This window comes from Diabrotica virgifera, chromosome 3 (genome assembly GCF_917563875.1).
Source record: "Diabrotica virgifera virgifera chromosome 3, PGI_DIABVI_V3a".
In the NCBI taxonomy this organism is placed as follows: Eukaryota; Metazoa; Arthropoda; class Insecta; order Coleoptera; family Chrysomelidae; genus Diabrotica; species Diabrotica virgifera.
The window spans coordinates 93,595,176-93,619,966 of NC_065445.1; the positions used below are offsets into that span (position 1 = coordinate 93,595,176).

The 24,791-nt window shown below is 31.9% G+C and overlaps 2 protein-coding genes across 3 annotated transcripts in view; one reads left to right on the forward strand and one right to left on the reverse strand.

The window, feature by feature from the left end:
• Positions 1 to 152: 152 nt before the first annotated feature.
• LOC126881931 (ER lumen protein-retaining receptor-like) overlaps positions 153 to 24,791 on the forward strand; it is a 32,345-nt gene continuing 7,706 nt past the window's right edge. The window contains exons 1-2 of the mRNA XM_050646668.1: positions 153 to 421; positions 10,625 to 10,884. Coding sequence (XP_050502625.1) covers positions 331 to 421; positions 10,625 to 10,884 — 351 coding nt within the window. The 5' untranslated portion in view covers positions 153 to 330. The remainder of the gene's footprint in view (positions 422 to 10,624; positions 10,885 to 24,791) is intronic.
• On the reverse strand, positions 19,907 to 24,578 carry LOC126881928 (uncharacterized). 2 transcript variants are annotated; one of them, XR_007697058.1, is made up of 4 exons: positions 23,931 to 24,578; positions 23,442 to 23,870; positions 21,532 to 21,763; positions 21,191 to 21,467 (listed from the first exon to the last, which is right to left on the reverse strand). XR_007697058.1 is itself a non-coding variant. In XM_050646666.1 (3 exons), the coding sequence occupies exons 1-3, from the start codon at positions 24,025 to 24,027 to the stop codon at positions 20,279 to 20,281; spliced, it is 789 nt and encodes a 262-aa protein (XP_050502623.1). In that variant the 5' UTR covers positions 24,028 to 24,578; the 3' UTR covers positions 19,907 to 20,278. The 2 variants fall into 2 exon arrangements, 1 of the variants encoding a protein (XP_050502623.1); XM_050646666.1 differs by lacking the exons at positions 21,191 to 21,467; positions 21,532 to 21,763 and adding an exon at positions 19,907 to 20,541.

The following is a 24,791-nucleotide window of genomic DNA, read 5'->3' on the forward strand; positions in this document are numbered from 1 at the left end:
GGTGACGTAAAAACACCTTTGACAGATATGAATTGTGTTGTTTTTGAAATGTTATTAAAATTATTTAAAATCTCTTTAAATTGGCTATGTAACGTTATTATCAGTTAGAAAAATGTTTCCCATTTATAATAAATACAAAATAAGAAACAATTATGATATAATTTGGCCGATTTAGGAAATAAAACCAAGGAAGTTGAATAAACAAATTTTATAGACACATATTATTAGAGAAGAAGAGCGGTCAATTTGAAGTGCCATCTAGTGTCACTTATCGGAGTAGAGCCACGTCACTTAAAAGAAGTCAGAATTCCAAAATAATATTGTCCCAAAATGAATATTTTCAGACTTACAGGAGATTTATCCCATTTAGTGGCTATAATTATTCTTCTGCAAAAGATTTGGCATACGAGATCATGTGCAGGTAAGTCTCATTTGCATAATTTGGTCCTTTTTACCGGTACAAGCTACGTACACAGATTTTTGTGTTCAAGAGTTTTCTGTATAATACTTTTTCTTAGCAAATTCGTACTGTGTTTGATATTCATATTGTAATTCTTAATATTTGCGATAGAAAAACCCAAGTTTCAGTAATAACTTTATTAATTTATTAACGCCCTTTTATATAAAACCTAACCTTCCACGTCAATGAATATGATAGTATTTTTACCATAATTGAAATTATTAGATATACATGGATAATGTACAATTATACATTGTTAATTAGCTAGCCAGCTATCAGTTTATGGCCCATAATGAAATCTTAACTGCTTTTAACTAATATACTGTACCTACTTACATAAAATATCTATAATTTAAGTATTATAAATATTTTTGATAACCAATTTTTCAAATAAAATATGGAGCATGTATTAATAATAAGTGTGGCAGAATTATAGTTTAAAATAAGAATTCTTCTCTTTGAGAAGCTTTCAGAATAATGAACAGATTAATTGAAAATAAAAATGTTTGTTTTTGATTAAAACCTGCCTCTTTATTTATATTGTTGTTTGACACATTCACTGCCAGCTATATTTTCATATACAGGACGTTTCATTTAACCCTTTCCACTCTACTGTTAAGTATCACTCGACATTGATTTTGTTCCACAAAGCTCTCTCTATAATGAACACTGACATTACAAGGTTTCGCTTATAACGAGATACACTAGATGTCCCATGAAATTCCTATTGAACTATAACACCTCTATAATGAAGCATATTTGGTTATAACGAGGAAAAATGAAATCGAATAATATATTTCTTTACCTGTTTTTAGCATAGTAATGGCTCTAAATAAATACCCCAATTGCCTGTAGAACTAATTAAATCTTATCTAAGTGATAGATACCAAGCAGTCAGATACGGAAATTGTCTCTCTGAATTTAAGCATGTTAAGCATGGAGTTCCACAAGGTTCTGTTTTGGGCCCTCTATTATTTATTATATATGTTAATGACTTGCCCAATTTTATGGCTCCATGTAAAACAGTACTATTTGCAGATGACACTACTTTTATTTTTTCTGACAGAAATCGTTCTCTTTTAGAAACTAATTCTAGGAACATAAATTCAAATGCTCAATCATGGTTCGCAGCAAATAAACTTAGGGCCGGTTGTTCGAACGCTAATCAACAATGATCATTATTAAATATTTAATTACTGTCACCAAAACTGTCAATGTCAACTTTGTTTGGGTTGCTGAAAACATAATTAATTACAATTATGAGATTTATTATTAATTATGTTAATAATTATTGTTATATTAATTGATTATAGTCTCAGAATTGTAATTAATTATGTTTTAACAATTGACATTGACAGTAATTAATTATTTGATAATGATCATTGTTGATTAGCGTTCGAACAACCGGCCCTCAGACTAAATGACACCAAAACTCAAAATTTATTTATTTCAACTAATCCGTTCGATGCTCATGTGGAAAAAAATACTGTAAAATTGCTGGGCATGACAATTGACAACACACTGACTTGGTATAACCATATTGACCATCTCAAAGGCAAACTTTCCAGTACTTTATTTTTACTTAGACAACTAAAACTTGTTACAAGTGTTGATACCTTAAGAACAGTTTATTTTTCTCTCTTCCATTCGTTTTTAAGCTATGGCGTTATTTTGTGGGGAAACTCTTGCAATGCACTAAGAATATTTAAATTGCAAAAAAAAGCAATTAGAATAATTGCAAAAGTTGGTTACTTGGAATCTTGCAAACCATTATTTATTAAATATAAAATAATGCCCTTGCCAACACTATGGCTATACAATGTTCTCGTGGAAACACACAAAACTGCAGATACTTTAGTTAAACAGTCTGACTTGCATAATTACAGCACAAGAGGTGCAAATAATATCAGAACAGTCAAATATCGTTTGAGTAAATCACAAAAAAACTCAATTGATTTTAACATATATAATGTCCTACCTATAGATTTTAAAAACCTTACAATCAATAAATTTAAAGTCATTCTGAAAAAATATCTACTGAGATTTGCTTTTTACTCTGTTAGTGAATATTTTGATCATTTTAAAGCAGTATCATGGACATGAATATTACTCACTATGTTTTCCGATGTCATATTTTGTAAATGTGCGTGAATGTAATTATATTTCTATATGTTATATTGTATATATGTACACATTATCTCATGTATTTTATATATATCAAATTGACTTGCTACAATTCAAAAATTTTTTTTGGAAACGTAGTCAATAAATTTTTGAATCTTTGTATATAGAAATGCCCATCTGTGTTATTATCGAAGCCAGTGCTGTAATAAATTTCTTCCTTTATCAACCGATATTGAATATTGTAGGAAATTTACAATTTACTATAGCGAAGTCTCATTGTTCAGGTTGACCATCGACACCTAATAAACTATGTAAGAGGCATTAAAACGTTTCAATATAATTGTTGTCTGATATAACGAGATCTGCTTATAAGGAGGTAATCAGTCCGCCATTTCAGTTCTCGTTATAGAGGGAGTCTACTGTACTATTTTGCAGACAATTCAATTAAATTTAATACTGGCTATTGTCAAGAGATGGATTTATTTTGGCGTATCTATCGATGTTAAAGCACATATCCACTATGTTCGCAAACCTCTTGCTCTCTAGTTAAAAAAACGCAATTTATCATGGAGTTAGTGGAATAAAAACTAAAAAAGCCTTGAGTGGAAAGGGTTAATAATTGGAAATATTTTAACTGTAGATTGCTGGGCTTAGAATATTAAAATTAACCCAAATTACTTAAATAAAATGTGGCTCCTTTCTGCGTTACAGGGTGTTTTATTTAAAAATTATTTGTATATAAACATGTCCTTGTCATAAATATCTACTTATCAGGAAGTGTAGATACTGTACACCCTACTAAATTATGTTAAATAAATGTTTCTGGCTACTACCAGAGGCGTACAACAGGGGAAAGTAAATGGTTGAGCCTTCTCAGATTCTACCCCACTGGCAGAATCACTATTTTAGCCCAATTTTTTTATTCTCCAATACTTTCTATGTAAATAATATACTCTTCATTTGTAACCATTAAGCTGTATGGTATGGAGTGGTACATCAGAGCAGGCCCACTTGTGAGCCCTTCAGACGCTTAGACCTTCTGTAGCGGGTCCATTGTATCACCCCTATCTTACGGAAGGCCCACTTGTGAGCCCTTCAGACGCTTAGACCTTCTGTAGCGGGTCCATTGTATCACCCCTATCTTACGGACCAGGTCTATAAAGACCAGGTCCATAAGAACCTGGTCTTTGGCTTTTGTGGGGCCCAGGCTGCACCGGGCTCCCATGTCTGTCAGAGTCAGCAGGGGCTGCAAATCTGAGCTCCTCCTGTCGATGCCACCCCGAATGTCTAATCTTTCAGCAACCTTATGGCCTCACAGAAACCCACAAGTCTCTTCAAAGGCAGCTCCGTCACCTGGTCCAGCTGCATAGAGGCCGATCCCAGGATCTACCATCTCTAATAGGCCAGTGCCGGGCACCTCCAGAGGAGAAGTGAGGAGGTTACCTCCTACTAATCACATACAGTCAGAAAAATGAACGAATACCCATGAACGAACATATAAAATACGCTGTATTTTCCTGTCACTGTGTCACAAAGAAAATTGTTCAGTGCAAGTACATGTAACAATAATTATTACATGTACTTGCGCTGGTCAATTTTTTGTGTGACACGGTGACAGGAAAATACAGCGTGTTTTATATGTTCGTTCATGGGTATTCTTTCATTTTTCCTACTGTAGATGGCACTGTGGGCCATCTGCCAATCCAAGCAGATGGAGGTGCTGTTAGAATCTACAGCGGCCAGTGAGCATACTGACCACCAGGGAGAAGAAGAAGAAACTGGGCTGTTGGGCTTGATGAAGAGTATGTTATTTACATATCGATGGCGGAAAGGCAGGACCTCATAACTGACAAATTTGCCTAAAATCAGTTGTTTTAGTTTTCGCTTTAAAATAAGTGTAGGGGCATCTACTAACCAGCATTTAAAGCTGGGGAAATATCCGGAAGGCTTTAAATTACAGAAAAACAGTACTACTACACATAATAAGATACGCCCTAAATGAAAAATGAATCTGTTTTTTTGGTCACTTACGAGGTCTTCCACCATCGATATAGGCCTGGATTTGCTGTACCAAAAAAATTTTTATTAATAGCAAGCTGAAAATTTGTTAATAGCTTAAAAGTGTCTAGTCTGACAAACTTTGATGTATGGGAACACTGGAACAGGAGTTTTAATTGTGGAACTTGTCATCCTGACAAGTTTATGATTGTGAAAACAAGTAGGTTGTTTTTAAGTTAATTCAATAGCAAACTTTATATAAGGTATGAAAAAATGTTTGTCTCTAGTTTTCACACGTTAAAACTAGAATTGTCCGAAGTCCATAGTTAAAACTAGTTTTTCCTAGTAAATTCGGGATTTAACTGAAATCAGGTTTGTACGGCAACAAAAACATTATGATAAAAAAATCAGTTTTATGAAAAGTGAAATTGCATCGTGGTCAATCTTTGTTTAGTCATGTCATAATTAATATCTATTTTTATTATTTTATGTTAATGTTAACTATAAGAAATTCATTAAACAAATATTTGTTCTTATGCAAATATGAACACACTGATAAGCTTATTTATGTACCTACTGTGAGAAACCAAATTTAAAAAGTCTAGAATAAAAATGAAACAATCCAAACAATTTATCAACTAACCAAATAAGTATGTGATTTGTGTTAAGAGGATAGGCGCAACCTTTCGGCTCCAATACTATTTAAATACATTAGGGCAGTCAATGAGGGTATTTGGCTCCGAATTCCATCCTACTATATCGATTTACTTGATATTTTCACACTAGGTAGGAAATAGCTCAAGAAACAAAGTCTACCCTATATACTATGGCTCTTTTATCTTGGGGGCAGTTTCCACCCCCTTCAAGGGGGTGGAAAAGTTTTTGGTCAACATAACCACAAAATTGGCTAGTGAACCTAATTCTAAGCAAAAACTGTTATATATTTTTTTTTTGAAAATACAATACTTTTTGAGTTTTCGTGGTTGAAAATTTGCCATTTTCATTGAAAAATGCCACCTTTTCGGACGGCTTTTTTGCGAATACCTTAAATACTATGCATCTAACTAAAAAAACTACAGTAGCACCCCGTAAATCCGAACCCCGCGAATCCGGACTTTCGGCAAATCCGAACCAACGGAAAGTGAAAAAAATTTAAAAATTCAAGACAAAAACTTAAAAACATGTTTATTATACAGAGTAAAGCCAGAAAATTGGACAATGTAGGATTACTAGGACTTTGACATTTAAAATTTCTTAAAAATAAATATTATACTTTAATATACATATAGGTTTATAAAGTGTTTATAAAGGTTAAACACAAACTTACTTTGGTTCTCTCGCAGTCAACTTGAGTCCAAAAATATTGTCCACACTCTTGCGAGAACGTTTGGCTACTCAAAATCACAATGAAAGCTTTGAACTACTAGTTAAGGCTAACTTTCGGATAATCCGAACTTTTCGGAATCCGAACAGACTGTCCCCCCAATTAGTTCGGATTTGCGGGGTTCTACTGTATATAAAACATTTTTGTAGCCTATAAAAAAAACAAAGAGATTCGTTCCATCATAAATCTTCTAGTTATTATAATACAAAAGGGAGAAAAAGGAAGATATTTAAGAAAATTTAAAAATGCGCTCTATAATTTAATCCTATTTTTTTCAAAAACCATTTTAAACCCGTCTAATTATTTGAACATAGGAGTAACACTATAATAAAAGGAATTGTAGAAGGAAAACATTGCATTTAAATTCTGGTGGATGAGGGGTTAAATTAATATACTTCTCATTTTTTCTTAAAATACCTACATGAGTTATCAATTTTTTGTAGCATATCTCGCTTAGTTTGAATGCGGTCGACAATTAATATTGCTCCATTTAAAGGTTTTTTCAAGCACTACAAAAGTTATTGGTAGTGTACACCTAAAATCGACCGTTTCTGTTATTTCAAGTTGAATACACCGCTTTGAGCATGCGCCAAAAACAAACTCTTTTCATCTACCATAATATCTCTTTTTGTATAACTAGAAGATTCATGAAGGAACGATTTTTTTTTTGTTTTTTTATAAGCTACAAAAATGTTTTATATAGTTTTTTTATTTAGATTTTTAGATGCATAGTTTTTAAAGTATTTGCAAAAAACCGTTCGAAAAGATGTTATATTTCAATGAAAATGGCCAATTTTAAACCACGAATAACTCAAAAAGTGTTGTTTTCAAAAAAAAATTATAAAACAGTTTTTGCTTAGAATTAGGTTCTCTAGCCAGTTCCCGGGTTATTTTGACCAAAAAATTTTCCACCCCCCGAGAAGGGATGGGAACCACCACCAAGCTAAAAGTGCACATCGGCATAGGGTAGACTTTGAATAAGGAGATAAGTAGAGGCTATTCCCAAAATTTCATTAAAATCTGTTCTTTCTCCTCATTGAGTGGCATACATTTATTTTTTTCGAATCCTGAGAAAACTAATAAGTATTTTTGAAAAATTTAAACACAGAATGAACGATGGAACGATGGAAGTTGGACAAATGCCAGACGAATGGAGAAGCAGTATACTGGTACCTGTTTACAAAAACAAAGGAGATATACAACAATGTACAAACTACAGGGCTATAAAACTGCTTAGCCACACCATGAAAATATGGGAAAGAGTAATTGATAGACGGATACGTGAAGAGACCGAAATATCCGAGAATCAATTTGGCTTTATGCAGGGTAGATCAACAACAGATGCAATTTTCATTATAAGGCAGTTGATGGAAAAATACAGGAGTAAAGAAACAAACGCTCATATGGTATTCATTGATCTTGAGAAAGCATATGATAGAGTTCCTCGAGAGATTCTGTGGTGGGCACTCAATAAGAAAGGAGTCCCTGGTGAATATGTAAAGATTGTGAGGGATATGTATGAGGGAGTAACGACTAGTGTTAGGACAGGTGTGGGAGAGACTGATAAATTTCATGTGAAAGTAGGATTGCATTCTGTGCTTAGTCCGTATTTATTCTCATTAGTTTTGGACCAGATAACAGCGAAAATACAGGGTAACATTCCATTGTGCTTAATGTATGCTGATGATGTCGTGTTAGTAGGAAATAGTGAAAGAGACTTAGAACAAAAACTGGAACAGTGGAGACAAGCTCTGGAGGAAAAAGGTTTAAAACTTAGTAGGACAAAAACAGAGTATTTGGAATGTTCATTTAAAGATGGAGCTACTACAAATAAAATGGTATCTTTGGATGGTGAAATGATTGTAAAAAGCAATAGTTTTAAGTACCTAGGATCGGTATTACAGAGTAATGGAGAAATAGATGGAGATGCATGCAGTAGAATTAGGGCTGGATGGATGAAGTGGAAAGAAGCGAGTGGTGTGTTGTGTGACAGAAAAATTCCAATGAAGCTGAAGGGAAAATTCTATAAAACAGCCATAAGACCAGCTATGACGTACGGAACTGAATGTTGGGCAGTGAAAAAGAAAGAGGAACAGCGAATGCATGTGGCGGAAATGAGAATGCTTAGATGGATGAGTGGAGTGACAAAGAAGGATAAAATTAGAAATGAGTATATTAGGGGAAGTCTAGGTGTGGCACCAATTGATGCCAAAATGAGAGAGCATAGGTTAAGATGGTTTGGTCATGTTCAACATCGAGACGTTAACCACCCAATACGAAGAATAGCTGAAGTGCAGATTCCTGGAAGGAGTAGGAGAGGAAGACCAAAGAAGACCTGGGGGGAGACGATAAGGCAGGACATGTTGGTAAAGGGGATTAACATTGATATGGCCCAAGATAGAATTGTGTGGAGAAATGCAATTAGGGAAGCCGACCCCGCATAGGGATAAGGCAAAGAGAATGATGAGGGGTTAAAAAGAAAAGAAAATTAAATGTGATTTTTAATTTTAAATATCTCGCTCAAAAGAAACTTTTTGTTTATTCCATCGGACTTTCTACCCTCGGTAATGATGTAATCGTTCATGCTGCGTTGAAATTTTTCAAAAATATTAATTTTTCCAGGATTCGAAAAAATTAACACCATTTTCGTGGTGATATTTTCAAAATCGAACATTCGTTATCTCTGTCATACAACGCACTCAGTCGAACAGAATGTGGTGACAAGACATTGGCTGCGTTCACCAGAAATAATCGGTTTAAGTTTCAACTAAACAGCTGTGTTGCAGCGCTTTAAAACTACGTTTAGTCTGGTGAATGGTATTTTTCCGTTTGACACTTTCATAGTTAATTTTTTTTGTGTTCCCACCTGTTCTATGAACCTAACCTAAAACAAGATTCGTTGTTTTTGTTGATTTATTATACTTATCGTTCAACGATAAATTGGACGTATCTTAAACAAATTTAATTTAAAAATGGATAATATACTACCTTTATTGATGTTTGATAATGAAATGAACAAGAAATAATTTTTAGTGCTGCTAGCTATGCTGGACTTGGCAGAACAGAACCATTGGATGACCCACCATAAATAAATAATAATTATCACGTAAATATGAATTATGTTGAAAATATTGTTCCTTAATACACAGATTTACAATTTCGTGAGCATATACAATTATGTATCTCCTAAGTTTCAATTACTTTATAATTAAAACCATTGTAAAATAAATATTTTCAAATAATCGCGCCATTACAATATATTTCTTAAACACGTTCAATATTGAAGCGATACAAATACTACGTTCAATAAAATGGCGACCGCTTCGTCAACACGTTGAAGTTTAGTCTAAATTGACATGACGTTCACCCGAAAAATCTTAAACAGTTTCAAAGCGCTGACGTAGCGCACTGGTCTGGTGAACGCACCCAGTGACAAACAAGGCTACTAAATATTTGACACGGCTTCCGGAATATTTTGAGTCGTTTATTAAATTATAATGATAGTGTATTTGATAAATAATTGGTTTACGACGTGAAATTAATAAAAAGTTATTTATTGTTTATTATTTATGGAAGATCCAAGCAGAGAATACACCAGGATATATTCTGTGATCCAAGTATTTTGTTGTTAAAGATGTTAAAAATGTATCTAAGCGTTCTTGTAGCAATATATTATTTAAAAAATCACTTTATCACTTTTCCTCTTTTCTCAATTAAGTATGTACATATTAGTTTTTATTGTGTAGTAATGTAGTATATAAATTATTGTAATCACTGAATATATAGCTAGTGAAAAAATAATCATATTAATTAACTGAATTAATAATTTAAGCGAGTATACAAGTAACGGTTATCCAAGAACATTAAAGTCATTGTCAAATAATGTTTACATCTCCATACCAGTGAGGATTTTACTACACGTAATTTGCCGCGTAAGAAAGAAAAAGTAGGGATAGTCGTAAAATATTTGCGCCTACGCTCGTAACTTACATTACAGAAACATAAAATGAAAGGTTAAAGTTGCTAGTCTAAAATTTCATTGACTTTAGTCATCTGAATAAATCACGCAATTAAACATCATTTTCAAAACTTTACTTCAAACTTATTTTTATTCTAAACTTTGTTAAAACAATTTTATGTTTAAAAAAGAAAACATAAAATCAATACATAAGCAACATACCTAAATCTTCTATATTTTATCGAGTTATATATAGACAGACAACTTTCATGATAATTTAAGTTTCAGTAGTCCATTGCAAAAACAAAATGTGCAGTTGGGAATAAAAATACTCCATTTTTTTTTCAATTCTCCAATTCCAGTAGGAATTTCGAGTTAAATTTTTCTTGAAATGTAACGTAAAGGAATCCCCAAAAACATATTTTGTAGTCGTTTGCTCTCTTTCAATAAGTAGCTGATCAACAATTATATTACTAGGGGCCGTTGAAGTATTACGTAACGCAGGCTGGGGGGGGGGGGGGGGTTAAAAATCTTCAAAACTTGAACGCTCCCCTATGTAAAATGCTTTTATGGATTTTTCTAAGATTGTGCCATTTGAGTCCATAAAAATCAATCAATTCAAAATTCATTAATATTTAAAGACTAACTCATCAATAAGTTACATCTTTCATTCCTAAATTTATATAACATTATGTTGCAGGTATATCAGGAAAAAGTCAGATCCTCTTTGCTATAGTCTATACTACAAGATACCTTGACTTAGTGACGTCATATGTATCTATGTACAACACTGTTATGAAATTTGTATTTTTGGCCACATCGTATGCAACTATTTATTTAATCTACATGAAATTTAAAGCCACTTATGACCATAACCATGACACGTTCAGAATAGAGTTTCTCATTTTACCATCGTTTGGTTTGGCTATGCTTATCAATCACGAGTTTTCATTTATGGAGGTAAGTCATTTTTTTTTGTATTTGTACTTTGTATTTTTGTATTGCTTAATTCAACATTTTTTTTTATATAAATGTAGGTCCAAAAGACTGAGATTTTAAAAATAAAATTCAACACTGTATCATCAAGATACAAACTGAAAAAAATTGTCATACCAAAGTTCTTTAAGAGCACACAGTAGCGATCAACAGGTAGCAACAAACGTTTTCCAAGATTGCGAAAGTTCTGCGAACTTTCAAAAGTGAGGCAACAGTGCGTCGGTAATTCGACACTGACAGTGACGTTTATACTATCAAAAACAATAATTTTTATAGACATAGGCGCGAAATGTTGCCAAGTCAGTGACGTTCGATTTCTTGTTATAAAAAAATCGATTTTTACTAGTTCCAATGTGACACAAAATCTAGGCACGGGATAAAAGAGTTTATTTGAAAAAAGTGTATTTTTCTTAATTATCTTAATTGTCTTACTCTAAAGAGTAATTTCCACATACTAACATATTTCTGAAATTGGGCTCTGTACCGCCATTCTGTATTATATTACGAATATGTGTGCCAAATATCTCGACAAAATATTCAAAATTAGAGCCGCAATCTTGGAACGCGTTTGTTGCTACCTGTTGATCGCTACTGTTTGTTCTTAAATTAAAATTCATAACAAAGCAAAAATATCATAGATTTCATTGGTGAATTTTCCCTTCAATATCTTACAGGACAGGATTCCTCTGCTTCTTAATAGTGCCTGTAGTCCTATAGCTCAACTTAGAACCAGTAATCATATGAACAATTGACCCAAAGCCTGTCACTCTTCTCTTAAAGCTTACGAAAGCCCTTTAAATTCTTAACTGGGGATCACAAAGATTAAACTGTCGTTAGAGATAATATTAGACTTGTTCAATCGTATTAATCAGGTGAATAAAGAGAACTCCGTACAACTAGTACTAGTCTGGGCTGATTATCGGAGAATAGGCCATTTTTGGGAAAAGTTATTTACCAGCAATTTTATTGCTGGAGTCGAATTATAAGATCCTATATATTAATAATATAGGTATGCAAAGTCCTCAGATAGTGTGCTACTTTTTTATAAACAAAATGGCGCCCGAAAATCGTGTTTTTTTCAATTATTGCTCTAGAACTCCGAAGATTTTAACTTTACAACAAAAACACTCAAATAAAAATTCACCATGATTAAATTCTGCATAGAGACGTGTTTTTCCCGATCTGCTCCGACGAAAATTTTCCTCAGAAAATGCGGGTTTTCCCAACAAAATCTTTAATTTTCAAATAAAGTTTTAGATAAGTAATTATTTACCAATAATTAAATAATTTGGTGACCTAAAAGCCTTCTTGGTTTAGATTATAGTTCCAGAAGCTGGTGAAAATTAAACGAATATTTTAGAAACAATTCAATTGTTAATTAATAATTTACGGTCGCAATAATAACCAAAATAATTATGATGCACTGATCAAACTTTGAAATCTTATAAAGATGAGATGCCTATTTAACATTTTGTCGACAGAATATAAATTTTTTATTTTTTTGCATAATCTTTAAATGTTTAAAAAAAATAGTTATAAACAAATTAACGTTTCTCAGAAAGTTTTTATTATATTATAATTTTAAAAAATAGCTAAAATGCGCATTTCAAATATCTTGAAAATGAATGCTTTAAAACTTTTTTGCAACCATTTGCAAAAAAGTTATGAAACAGCAAAGTAAACATACGATTACTACGGTGTTATATTACGGTGTTATATTACGGTGTAATATTTTTTTTTTAATTCTTTCAAAGCGTAGAAGTGAGTTTAAATTACAAGCTAATTATTTATAAAACAATATCGATTATCAGCTTAATGGTTATATTTTAATTAAAGATTATAAATATATTTTTTTGTAATTTACACGCGCGAAAGTAGAATAATACAGTACCGTAGCTACCCGCCCACATACACAACTCGCGCGAGTTTAAGCGTGTCAGTCGCTTCGAGTGAACATTTTATCTCCGGCTCTGTATCAAGCCTACTTTCGCGCTAAAAATTACAAAAAAACGTATTTTTAATCTTTGATTAAAATATAACCATTGCACTAATTTTTGACATTCTTTGTGAGTAATTAGATTGTACCATAGACTCACTTTTAAGCTTTGAAACAATTAAAACAAATTATAAACAATGGAGATATCGTATATTTATTTTGCTGTTTCCTAACTTTTTTGCAAATGGTTGGAAAATTTTTTTAAAGCATTCATTTTCAAGACCTATGAAATACGCATTTTAAGGATTTTTTAAAATTAGAATATAATAAACAATTTCTAAGAAATGTTAATTTGTTTATAACAATTTTTTTAAACATTTAAAGATTATACAAAAAAATGAAAAATTTATATTTTGTCGACAAAATATTAAATATGCATCACACCTTTATAATCTTTCTAAGTTTGATCAATGTCTCATGATTATTTTGGTTGTTATTGCGACTGTAAATTGTTAATTAACAATTGAATTGTTGCTAAAATATTCGTTTCATTTTAACCGGCTTCTGAATTTATAATCTATACCAAGAAAGTTTTTATTTCACCAAGCTATATAATTATTGATAAATAATTACTAGCCCAAAAAATTTATTTGAAAATTCGAGATTTTGTTGGGAAAACCCACATTTTTAGAGGAAAATTTTCGTCGGAGCAAATCGGGAAAAACTTGCCTCTATGTAAAATTAAATTGGGGTGAATTTTTATTTGAGTATTTTTGGTGTAAAGTTAAAATCTTCAGAGTTATAGAGCAATAATTGAAAAAAATACGATTTGTCGGCGCCATTTTGTTAATAAAAAAAGTAGCCCACTATCTGTGGACTTTGCATACCTATATTATTAATATATAAGATCTTATAATTCGATTAAAGCAATAAAATTGCTGGTAAATAAACTTTCTTTGTACTTTACTAATTAGACCAACGTATTATAACTATTTTTTTTTTCAAAATTTAAAGATTATGCAAAAAAAGAAAAATTTATATTTTGTCGATAAAATATTAAACAAGCATCTCATCTTTATAATCTTTATAAGTTTGATCAATGTATCATGATTATTTTGGTTATTATTGCGATCGTAAATTGTTAATTAACAATTGAATTGTTGCTAAAATATTCGTTTAATTTTCACCGGCTTCTGGAATTACAATCTATACCAAGAAATCTTTGGTGTCACTAAGTTATTTAATTATTGATTAATAATTACTTACCTAAAACTGTATTTGGAAATTATAGTTTTTGTTAGGAAAACCCGCATTTTCCGAGGAAAATTTTCGTCGGAGCAAATCGTGAAAAACATATCTTATGCAGAATTTAATTGCGGTGAATTTTTATTTGGGTGTTTTTGTTGTAAAATTAAAATCTTCGGAGTTATAGAGCAATAATTGAAAAAAATACGATTTGTCGGCGCCATTTTGTTTATAAAAAAAGTAGCACACTATCTGCGGACTTTGCATACCTATATTATTAATATATAGGATCTTATAATTCGATTCCAGCAATAAAATTGCTGGTAACTAACTTTTCCATGAATTTTGCTAATTAGCCCAGAGTATACCACATTCTTCTAAAGCTAGATTCACAATTGCTGTTTGGTAATGTCAAGCATTATCATTCACCAGAAAAGATTTTGAAGGTCCCTCTATAAAGCCAGAGTTCAAAGGCATCTAACTTGTTTCATCAGCGTTATGTTGAGCTTCCAGGTCATACAATACAAACAACATATAAGACTGATATTAATGCTACTGTTACAAAACAAGCTTTTCATTTTGATAAAGTCTTGTCGGATTACCGCTATTCTCACTCTTACTTCTTGTTTGTAATCAGGTTGATTGTTGAACCAGCTGGTGGTTCACATGATATTGGAAGGGGTAAATTTTTATTGATATTCATCCCCATTTTTTCACAACTCTCAGTGGCCCTAGTTAACAGTAACCAGAGACTATGGTCTGAATCAGGCATTAAAACAGTGTCATCTGCATAGCGGATGTTATTTACTTTTTGTCCATTTATCCTGATACCTTCTGAAGAGTGCGATAAATTATATTACTGATGTAACTAAATAATTTTAGATTAAAAATATTTTTGCTACTTTCATGTTCTTTATTACAATACATTCTATTTTTAAACTTCCAAAATGTTTCAAAGTAGTCCATTCTTTCACGGTTTTTGCTCTAAATTTTAAAGAACCGCTTGGATTGACATGAAATTTGCATACGTATAGCTTACATGTCAAAGAAAAAAGTGATATTGTGCCTATGTGTGCTTTTGCCCTGGGGGTGACTTTCACCCCCTCTTGGGGGTGAAAAAATATATGTCCAAAATAAGTCCAAAATAACCACATTTTTAGACGGTTTTTCGCAAATAACTCAAAAAGTAAGTATTTTGTCGAAAAAAACGTTCTTAGCAAAAATATAGCCTATAAAAAAGTAAAAACAATTGTGTACGCGTTAGGTCTCTGGGTCTCGTAGAACCAGAGTTATAGCCAATGAAAAATAGATTCATATTCACCACATTTCAAATAGAATATTTCGACGTGAAATATCCAAAAAATTAAACACTTTTTGGGAAAAACTCATTTTAACTTTTTTAAAGTGTTTAAAAAAAGCTTTATTTCTATTTTTACAAAAAGTTTCTAGCATTAAATTTAAGCAAGTTACGCTCAAAATAAAGCTGGTCCCTTTTGTTTTTGCAAAAAAAAATCGGGAAGACCACCCTCTAATTAGCAACTTAAATGAAATTAATCGTTACCGCTCCAGAAATTATTTTACTTATGTTGTGTTTATATGATCTGTAAGTTTCACCGGTTCAAAGTGCTTATTTTTGAAAAAATTTGGTTTCAAAGTAAAATTTTGAAAAATTTAAATTTTGAAAAATATGCTTTTTTTCAAAATAACTTAAAAATTGTTAGAGATACCAAAAATCTCGAAAAACAAAAAAAGTCAGATTTGCTTTTCTGAATATCATGTATTTTCTTGTTTTTCTGTTAGACAAAAATTTATGAAGATCTGGTATTTCTAAATTTGCATACATTCGTGATCAGTGACTCGTTCAACCCTTTTAACAACAGCCCTTTCAATAATAAGGACTTTGAACCGATGAAACTTACAGATCATATAAACAATATATACACGAGTCAAGAAACTTGTGAAGTCGTAACGATTAAGTTCATTTAAGATACTAATTAGGGGGTGATTTTCTCGATTTTTTTACCAAAAACAAAAGGGACTAACTTTATTTTGAGCGTAACTTGTTTAATTTTGATGCTAGAAATTTTTTTTATAAAACAAAAATGAAGCTTTTTTTAAACACTTTAAATAAATTGTAATGAGTTTTCCCCGAAATGTGCCTCGTTTTTGGTTATTTCACGTTAAAGTATTCCATTTGGAATTTGACGAATATGAACCTATTTTTCATTAGCAATAACTCTGCTTCTGCTAGGTGTAGAGACGTGATATATACACCATTTTTTAAAATTTTTTATAGGCTATATTTTTGCTAAGAATGGTTTTTCGACAAAATACTTACTATTTGAGTTATTTGCGAAAAACCGTCTAAAAGCTTGGTTATTTTGTTGAAAAAATTAACATATTCACTGCCAAATAACTCGAAAAGTATTGACTTAGTGAAAAAACTCTATAGAACAAAAGTTACTTAAAATTAACCAATTTATCCATTTCCTGACTTTCTTTGGACGAATATTTTTTCACCCCCAAGAGGGGGTGAAAACCACCCCCAGGGCAAAAGCGCATATCGGCACAATATCACTTTTTTTCTTTGACTTATTAGCTATGCGTATGCCAAATTTCATGTCAATCCAAGCGGTTCTTTAAAATTTAGAGGTTTTGCAATATTTCACCGTTAATGAATGGACTAAAGACGCTTTTATAAAAAAGGACTTTATAATACCAAGCTTTTATTATTCATAGGACACAATATAAAATTATAAACTATTTTGTTGTTCTTTTATGACATTCCTATGTCATAAAAGAATTTTGTAATCGATTTACTCGTATAAATCAAAGAAAATGTACACACAATTTTAAGGAAAATATTAGAAATATAGCTATGAGCTAAATTACTGGTAAAAATTAAGTAAACAGGTTCCGAAATGCTAATAAAACAATTTTCGCGATTACAATGTTTCTTGTCACCATATTTGAAAATGTATGGAAAATAAAATATTTCGTAAATTCACGGACTCAACAATGATGAATGGCAGCTATATTTCTTACCTTCTTTTTCTGCTCCTAAACACTACGCTTTCTATAATCACTTTATTTACAGTGATGAACGCGCTAATAACCGGCAAAATAACGCAAAAGATGGAAAACATAATAGAAACTAGTAGAGGTGGAAATTATCGATATAAACGTATAAATTAATATTACATTACATGGTTTCCCATATTTAGACGTCTGTGGCAGGAGTATTTTATAAAATCCTCGTGTCACAGTGACAGTTGTCATACTCCTCCGATACGTCTAAAGGCCGGGACACACATATCCGCATCGTATGTGACGTGACATGGATGTGGTAGACTACATTAAAATCAACAGGGTACGTTTGCTGTTATTGGTTGGTGGGCGTGTCGTAATTTAAAATTTAGCGGGTAGCATAAATGAGTACAAGCAGAGAATATTCGCATTTTAGGATTAAATTGGCTAATAGAATAGTACGGCTTTATTGAAATATAATTATTTTTCCGTGTGTGATTATGTAGGTAAAAATATATGCCAACTTTAAATCCGATATGCGTTTGAATTTATTTTATTTTGATATTCTTGTAATGCTTTTTTTTTCTTGAATATCTAGGTAGGAATCTACTTAATTATGTATGTTTTCATTTTTTTTATTAGATAATATTTTGTTTAGAGGTTTCTCGTATTACTTTTATTTCTAGAACATTCATCTTCATTATTATTCTCTTTGCCTTTCCCATTGTGAATTTGGCTTCTCTAATTCTAGGTCGGTAAAAAGAGTATAAGCCCGGTTTCAACTTAAAGTGAACATTAAGTAAAGTTCACATTAATGTGTATTACCATTGATAAAAGTACCAACTTAAAAGTCCACTTTAATTTTATTATGAAATTATGAAATCGAGCCCAAGTCAATTTAGTCAACTTTTCAGGAGAAGCAAAAAATGATAATTACTTGCCATAATTATTTACTACCAACTAATTTTATTTATTTTATATTACGTAATATATTGACTTGTTCTATTGATACCAAGGTAAAGATATAGGTAGTCCTTTATAGTGTTTTTCGGCAAAAATAATATTATGACCATTTTTGACTTATACTCTTTTTACCGAGCACCCGAGAATTATTTTCCTCCAAACTTTTCTTTTCTGTGCCATATGAACGTGAATACCGTTTACACCCACATCCTGCTGATTAACTGTCACCCACCACGTCTTTTCGATTTTCCTGTTTTATTGCTTCCAGGGACTAAGCACCTCTCCTCTATATGTATGAGATGGTCCTCATCTCTAAGTTACACATGACCTAGCCTTACACATTATATTTATACTCATATCTATAACTTTCTTTTCATATCATATCTATAACTAATCTTTTCTTGTTACCTACTCCACTCAGCGAACCGAGCATTCGCGTTTCAGTAATATACTATTTCTGTTCATCCTTATGTTTTACTGCTCAACATTCAGGACCATACATTATCATAGCTGGTCTTACAGCAATCGTACCTATATAATTTACTTTTTATCAAACAGTACTCCATTTACCTTTCCATTTCATCCATTCAGCCTTAATTCTATTACTTGCATTTTATGTACTTCCCCATTGCTCAGTAATATCGATCCTACATACATAAAACTATTATCTTGTGTGAGTTCTTGTCTATCCAAGCTAACTACTCTGCGATTTGGATTACTACCATGTTTAAAAGAATAAATTCTGTTTTTGTTTTTTCCTCCAATTCGCTCTCAGACTTTCCTACTAACACATTATCTGCATACATTGACAAGCAAGGATCTCCCTTTGAAGTTCAGCTGTTATCTGATCCAGCATGAATGGGAATAAATATGAGTTCAACACAGAACCCTACTTTCACACGAAATTATCTAGTTTCACCTGAATTCGTTCTAATGTTCATTGTTACCCTCTCACAAGTCTTGCACCATTCGTACATATTCAGCCGGCACTCTTTTCCTAATTAGTACTAGTGGTTTTCTGGTAACTTTGCCATATGCCTTTTCAAGGTTAATAAATATTAAATGCAAGTTTCTCATTCACTCCTAACTTTTTCCATTAGCAGTCTTAAAATGAAAATTGCTGTAAACAATGTAAATTGCTGTAAAACCTTGCATAAATCCAAAATGTTACCCACTTTATTTCTAGAACCTTTTCACATTCAAATTTTGTTAGATTTCACCATAGATGTATGATAATAAAAACATATCGTCGGTCTATTTTTCAAAGGTCGTAACTCCAAAAATGCTTATTTTACAGGAGAAGCAAAACAGAAATATTTTATTATATTAATTTTTGTGGATGGTTTTATTTATTTTGTAAATAGAAAAGCATATTTGTATAGTTTCCAATAAAAAATAATACATTTGCACATTTTAATATTTAATTGCAGGAGTTACGACTTTTTCTGGCTAGAATCTTAAATGTTCTGAGGAGATACGACAATTTCAACAACATTGACTATAGAAAAACGCAAGCACGCATTGGAGTTAGGGCATATGAAAATTTAGACCAGATGGTGATTTCTGTATGTCTTTTGATAATTGCGATTTTAAAGGTTTTATAATTTTTTCGGAGCTATGGCTTCTTATGGACGAGTAGAAATCAGCCGAAAGTAGCTATTAACACTAAAATGTAAAAATATGATTTTTGAGGAGTTACAACCATTGAAAAATAGACTGACGACATTTTGAATTGAGTGCTATGAAAACTGGTCTGAATAAAATTAAGCAAATGTTTACTGGAAACTATTGATACCTAAATAAAACACTAAATAGCTGTTTAAATTTTTTTCATTTTTTATTAAAAATCTGGAAGGAGGGGGGCCTTATTGATGCAATGGCATAGGTAAAACCCCTCTAAACCTCGCCTAGGACCCAGTACATCCAGATTTAAAAATACATATAACACTAATACAAAAGGCTACAAATAACAGCATTCATTAAAAGGGCTTTATTTAAAACTATAATAAAATTCGATACAGTTATAAAACAAAAAATACATGTTAGCTACAAAAATTTGTTAATCAAATTTAATGTTTATCAGTTATTTTTTTTTCTTGGAAGGAAAGTACTCCTGCTTCTCCATTTTTCGCTTTGTCATAATGTTCTTCGCGTTTTCTTGACAGTTTTCCTTCGCCTTGAGCTTTGTTACTTGCATGGTTCTCCTAATTCGTCACGTAATTTTGTTAAACTTGTGTCATCTAAATCTTCCATTTCATTTTTTAAGGCTTCCATTTCATTTTTTAAGGCTTCCATTTCATTTTTTATTTCATTTTGTAATTCAAGACTTCCTTTGGTTTTTTCCTGGGTCACATTTGTCTGTTCTAGTTTCTCTCTGATAAATTCATTAATTTCCTCCTCATGGTTTGATTTGATAATTGAACTTTCTCCCAAACACCTTGCAGCATCATCTAAAACAGAGTTAGTACCCACACTCTCCTCATACATTCTTACCAAGTGCACATGCTGACACAAGGTATTCTTTACCTCATATACTGTACAGTCACACTGATAACGGTGCATACAAATTTTACAAACTCTACAAAACAACAGCTTACACTCACTTTCACACACTTGACTTAAAGTTACATTTTGTAATAGACTAGGATCCTTAAGGGATTTTACCTTACATTGACCATATACTGCCACATTCTTAGTAACCTTCATTTTCTTTTTGTTCCGTTCTGCCCCTCTGTGTGATTTCATTATAGTCCTATCCTGATAATTATTCGCATTTGGTCGTTTCATGTCCACAATTCTCTTCCACATTTTTGTCTCCACTAGCTCATCAATCGTATCCAATAACTTCTCGATTCCCACTCTTCCATTCCTCTTTAGGTAGTTTGTCTTCAGTAGGTTGTTCAATGATTCTATTGCCATGTTGGTGTTATTTCCGGAATTTCTTCTGTAACAATGGGCCCACATTTTTATTCTCTTTAGATCCTTTAAGTAATACCTAGAACAAAATATACATACTTAAAGGTGTCTTAAGGTGTATGATTTAATATAATTATTTACTCTCTCAGATAATCGAAGAACTCTGTCTCATTTGCATTTTGTAGTTTTATTAAATAGTGTCTGCATAATTCATTAAATGTATCTACATCCGTTTCTGTTATAATCTGTCTTAATTCAGTTTTCATTTCTTTCTTTAAAGTTGGGTCGTGAAATTTCTTCTTCCCTTGAATGTTCCAATTCTTGACGACGTGCCATGTGCACAAAAGCCTATTTGGTTCATTTCCCATTATCTTCACCCATGCATTATAATACTTGTTTTCATCATCACTCATGAAATGTTCTGCTTGAATTTCAGTCTTCATCTTATTCTTGAGAGCATCTAAAAGTTTTAAAAATTATCCTTACTTACCAGTCATAAATTGTCACTGCTTTATAGTACATACCTAAAAAAACTTCTTGAACCTGTTGGTCCAATCTGTTGGACAGCAGGAATGCAACCGGAAATCCTGCATTCCTACTTCACCAGCATTATCGTCAAGTCCATCCGTCTCTTGTTGGTTCCATGTGTGCCGTCCATACAAATTATCTTCGGGAATTTTCGTAATTTATCTTCCATTATCTTGTTCATGAATCCTATAGCAAAATCTTCCTTTCTCAGCACATCATGTTCTTCTCCTAATAAAAATAAACCACCAAATTTAGATTACTTAAAATTTATAGCTAAAGATATATATGATACAAGATAAATGGTAAGACTGACATTTTATTGTATATTTTAATAGGTAATCATTACTTCTGTTTTTTAAGCTTGGTTACAGCTTACAGTTACCCACTTATGTCATTGCAACCATTGCATTGCATACCGTTGCAAAAATTACAATAAAAATTACCTTTTAAAGTAGATAACTTACAACCCCAAAAAATTGGAGTTACCTGGTTATGAAAACAATACCTGAAAGATGAAAACATTGTTTAAAATGTTTTTGTTTTAATAGTCTAAAATTATTATTTTTATAATAGTCCATGTACTAGTTATCTCAATGATCTAGATTCATAAGTCTGATAGAATTAGAATTACTTTTGAGGTTTTTTTTTTAACTTGGATATACCTAGTTATAAGATCTAACCTGTTTTAGAATTTAACTATTGTTTTTGTACTGTTAATGGGATTTTCCCGTAAAAATAAATAAATAAAAATAAACTGCATGGACCAGTGGACTGAAAATCAATCAAGCTAAAATGAAAAACATGTATGCAGGCAAAACAACAGAAAATCACGTCATTGCAAAACTGAACTATAGGAGAGTATAACATTGAAAGTGTGAAAAACTTTACATACTTAGTATTCCTTGTCATATGCAATACTAACGTTCCTAGTGCCAGTTGGTCATAGAACAAGACGAAGACCAAAGAATACATAGATATAAGGGAGAAAAAAACAAGACATGGCAATTTTAAAAATAAAAAATTGGATGAGAAAAGTGTGAAACAGATCAGAATGGAGAAGTATTCTTAACCTTTCCGTGCTAACGTATGGTCTCACAGACAGAGCTAACATATTCATACCGATAATTAACAATCTGTTCTGATATTCAGGCTAGGTCATTCAATAGCTTCATATTTTACCTAACATGTGTTAGTTTAACAAAATTGTTGAACTAGATACATAGTTACTATGAGGAGCAAAAATATTGCAACAAACATGATAAAGGATGATAAGTATGCAAGTCATTAAATTTCAAAAAATTCTAAAATTTATAGCGCTAGGGCATGTATAAATACACGGTCCCAAAGACAGACGTTAGTACAGATGTAAAAATAATTTACGTTAGCACTATGAGGTTAAACAGGCCAAGACTTAAAAAGGCATGTCTGGCATGTGATAATGATATAAAAAGACAATAACTAAATAAGCCTTTAATAGTTATTTTTTAAGAGGTGAAAGTTGTTGCTTTCACCTCTTTCAAAGTGTGAGATTCATTAGATGAGGGAGACAAAGATAACAATTAAACCAGCTTAAAACAAGCTGGTTTAAGATTATGTAACAAAATGAGCTTTAATGTAAAAAGCCAATTTTTAAAATCATAACAAATATATTATTTAACACATTGACAGATAGAACGTCAATAGACATCTAATTTCCATTGATATAGCTTATTCATTTAATGCAATCTGTCAACGTGTTAATAATGTTTATTGTGTATTATATCAAGGGGTGAATGTTGTTGATTTTACTAATCAACAGGTAATGTTTGTGACATGAGCCATGCAAGGATAACAATTCACACAAGTCGAATTGGAATAGGATTAATTATAATTGTGGTAGGTATCAAAAAAAAAGTTTGGTGTTTACCTTCTTTCTTAAATAAGAAAGCATAATTCTTGTTGTTAGCATTCCATTCCTGAACCTTTAAGGTTGTTGCTACCATATCATTTTGATCTCGTTTCTTGTGTACATTATACTTCTTGGATAAATTTGCGAGATCTTGACTTGTTAATAGGGCAAGTGTATCTAGTTGTGGTTTTTCCAATTTTCTTGAATCTTGTAAAATTCTACTGGGTGGCACCCCAGCCATTAATTTTTCTTCAATCGTTTTTTCTTCTGCTTTTGACAGATGTATGGCTCTTAATTCTTCTTTATGTCCAGCATGTGTTTTCCAATAACTGACCGAAACTTGTCCTTGATTTGTCAGTTTACAAATTAGTCTGGAGGGACACACCCCTTTAATTCTAATTGATCCACCAGATTTCTCTGTCCTAATTTTAGAGTGGGGCTTATATCCTAAAGACAGACAAGTATATGTTTTAATAATAATTGCAAGTAACAAAGTATTGGACTTACCATATGTGTCACTTCTGTTACACTCATAGTATAAGATCTTGTGTTCCTTTGCATTAACTGTTCGAGATGTTGCATAACTGGTCTCAATTTTCTGCATATCTTTCCATGTCTCATATTCTTGTTTGCTAGAAAATTCCAAAGTTATTAGTTCAATACTCACCTGGTGATTCTCCTTAATATGTTTTCATAAGTTCTCATGGGTTTGTAAACTAGTTTCTTGCTCACATAACGGACAAACAATATGATCAATTTTCTTAATTGACACATCTATTTTATGTATTCTTTTGATATGACGATTTCGTAATTTTACATTTTTAAATATTTTGCTGCAGAGGTGGCAGGCTCCTGAGACAAATTCAGAACTTGTTGAAGTCGATTGAAGGCTCCTTGAAGTAGTAGATTGGTAGATAGAATCCATTATTTCTTGCTAAAACAAATGCTAAAACAAAGTCTTGGTTAATTAATTAATGTGTTCTAACGAACAGATTTTTTCAAAGGATTGAAATATAAATATAAAAATGAAATTTTGTATGTATGTATGCTTGCTGTTGAAATACAACCGCCAAACAGACGGAGAAAAGGAGAAAGTATGTGCTTTATGGACATTAAAACCGCCAAAACACAAAACAAGGCGCCAAATCAAGGATTGATCAACAGAAAAGATCTTAGGCTTAGGACAAAACCATACAAAACAAATACCACAAAAATATATAAACATAACCTCTCAAAAAATTCTATGTCGGTCAAAATCAGATGATGAGGATGACAGCTGACGGCCAGACCCCGACCAATAAGAGCAAACGTACCTTGTTGAAATTAATGTAGTCTGGATGTGGTGACCGAGCATGGCCACGGTACTGA

Excerpts from the sequence above, each read along its gene's own strand:
- LOC126881928 (XM_050646666.1), bottom strand. The coding sequence starts at position 24,027 with ATGCAGAAAATTGAGACCAGTTATGCAACATCTCGAACAGTTAATGCA. Across the intron at positions 23,871-23,930 it reads TAACAGAAGTGACACATATG|GATATAAGCCCCACTCTAAA; the intron begins GTAAGTCCAATA and ends GTCTGTCTTTAG. Across the intron at positions 20,542-23,441 it reads TTTCTTATTTAAGAAAGAAG|ATGATGCTGCAAGGTGTTTG; the intron begins GTAAACACCAAA and ends ACTCTGTTTTAG.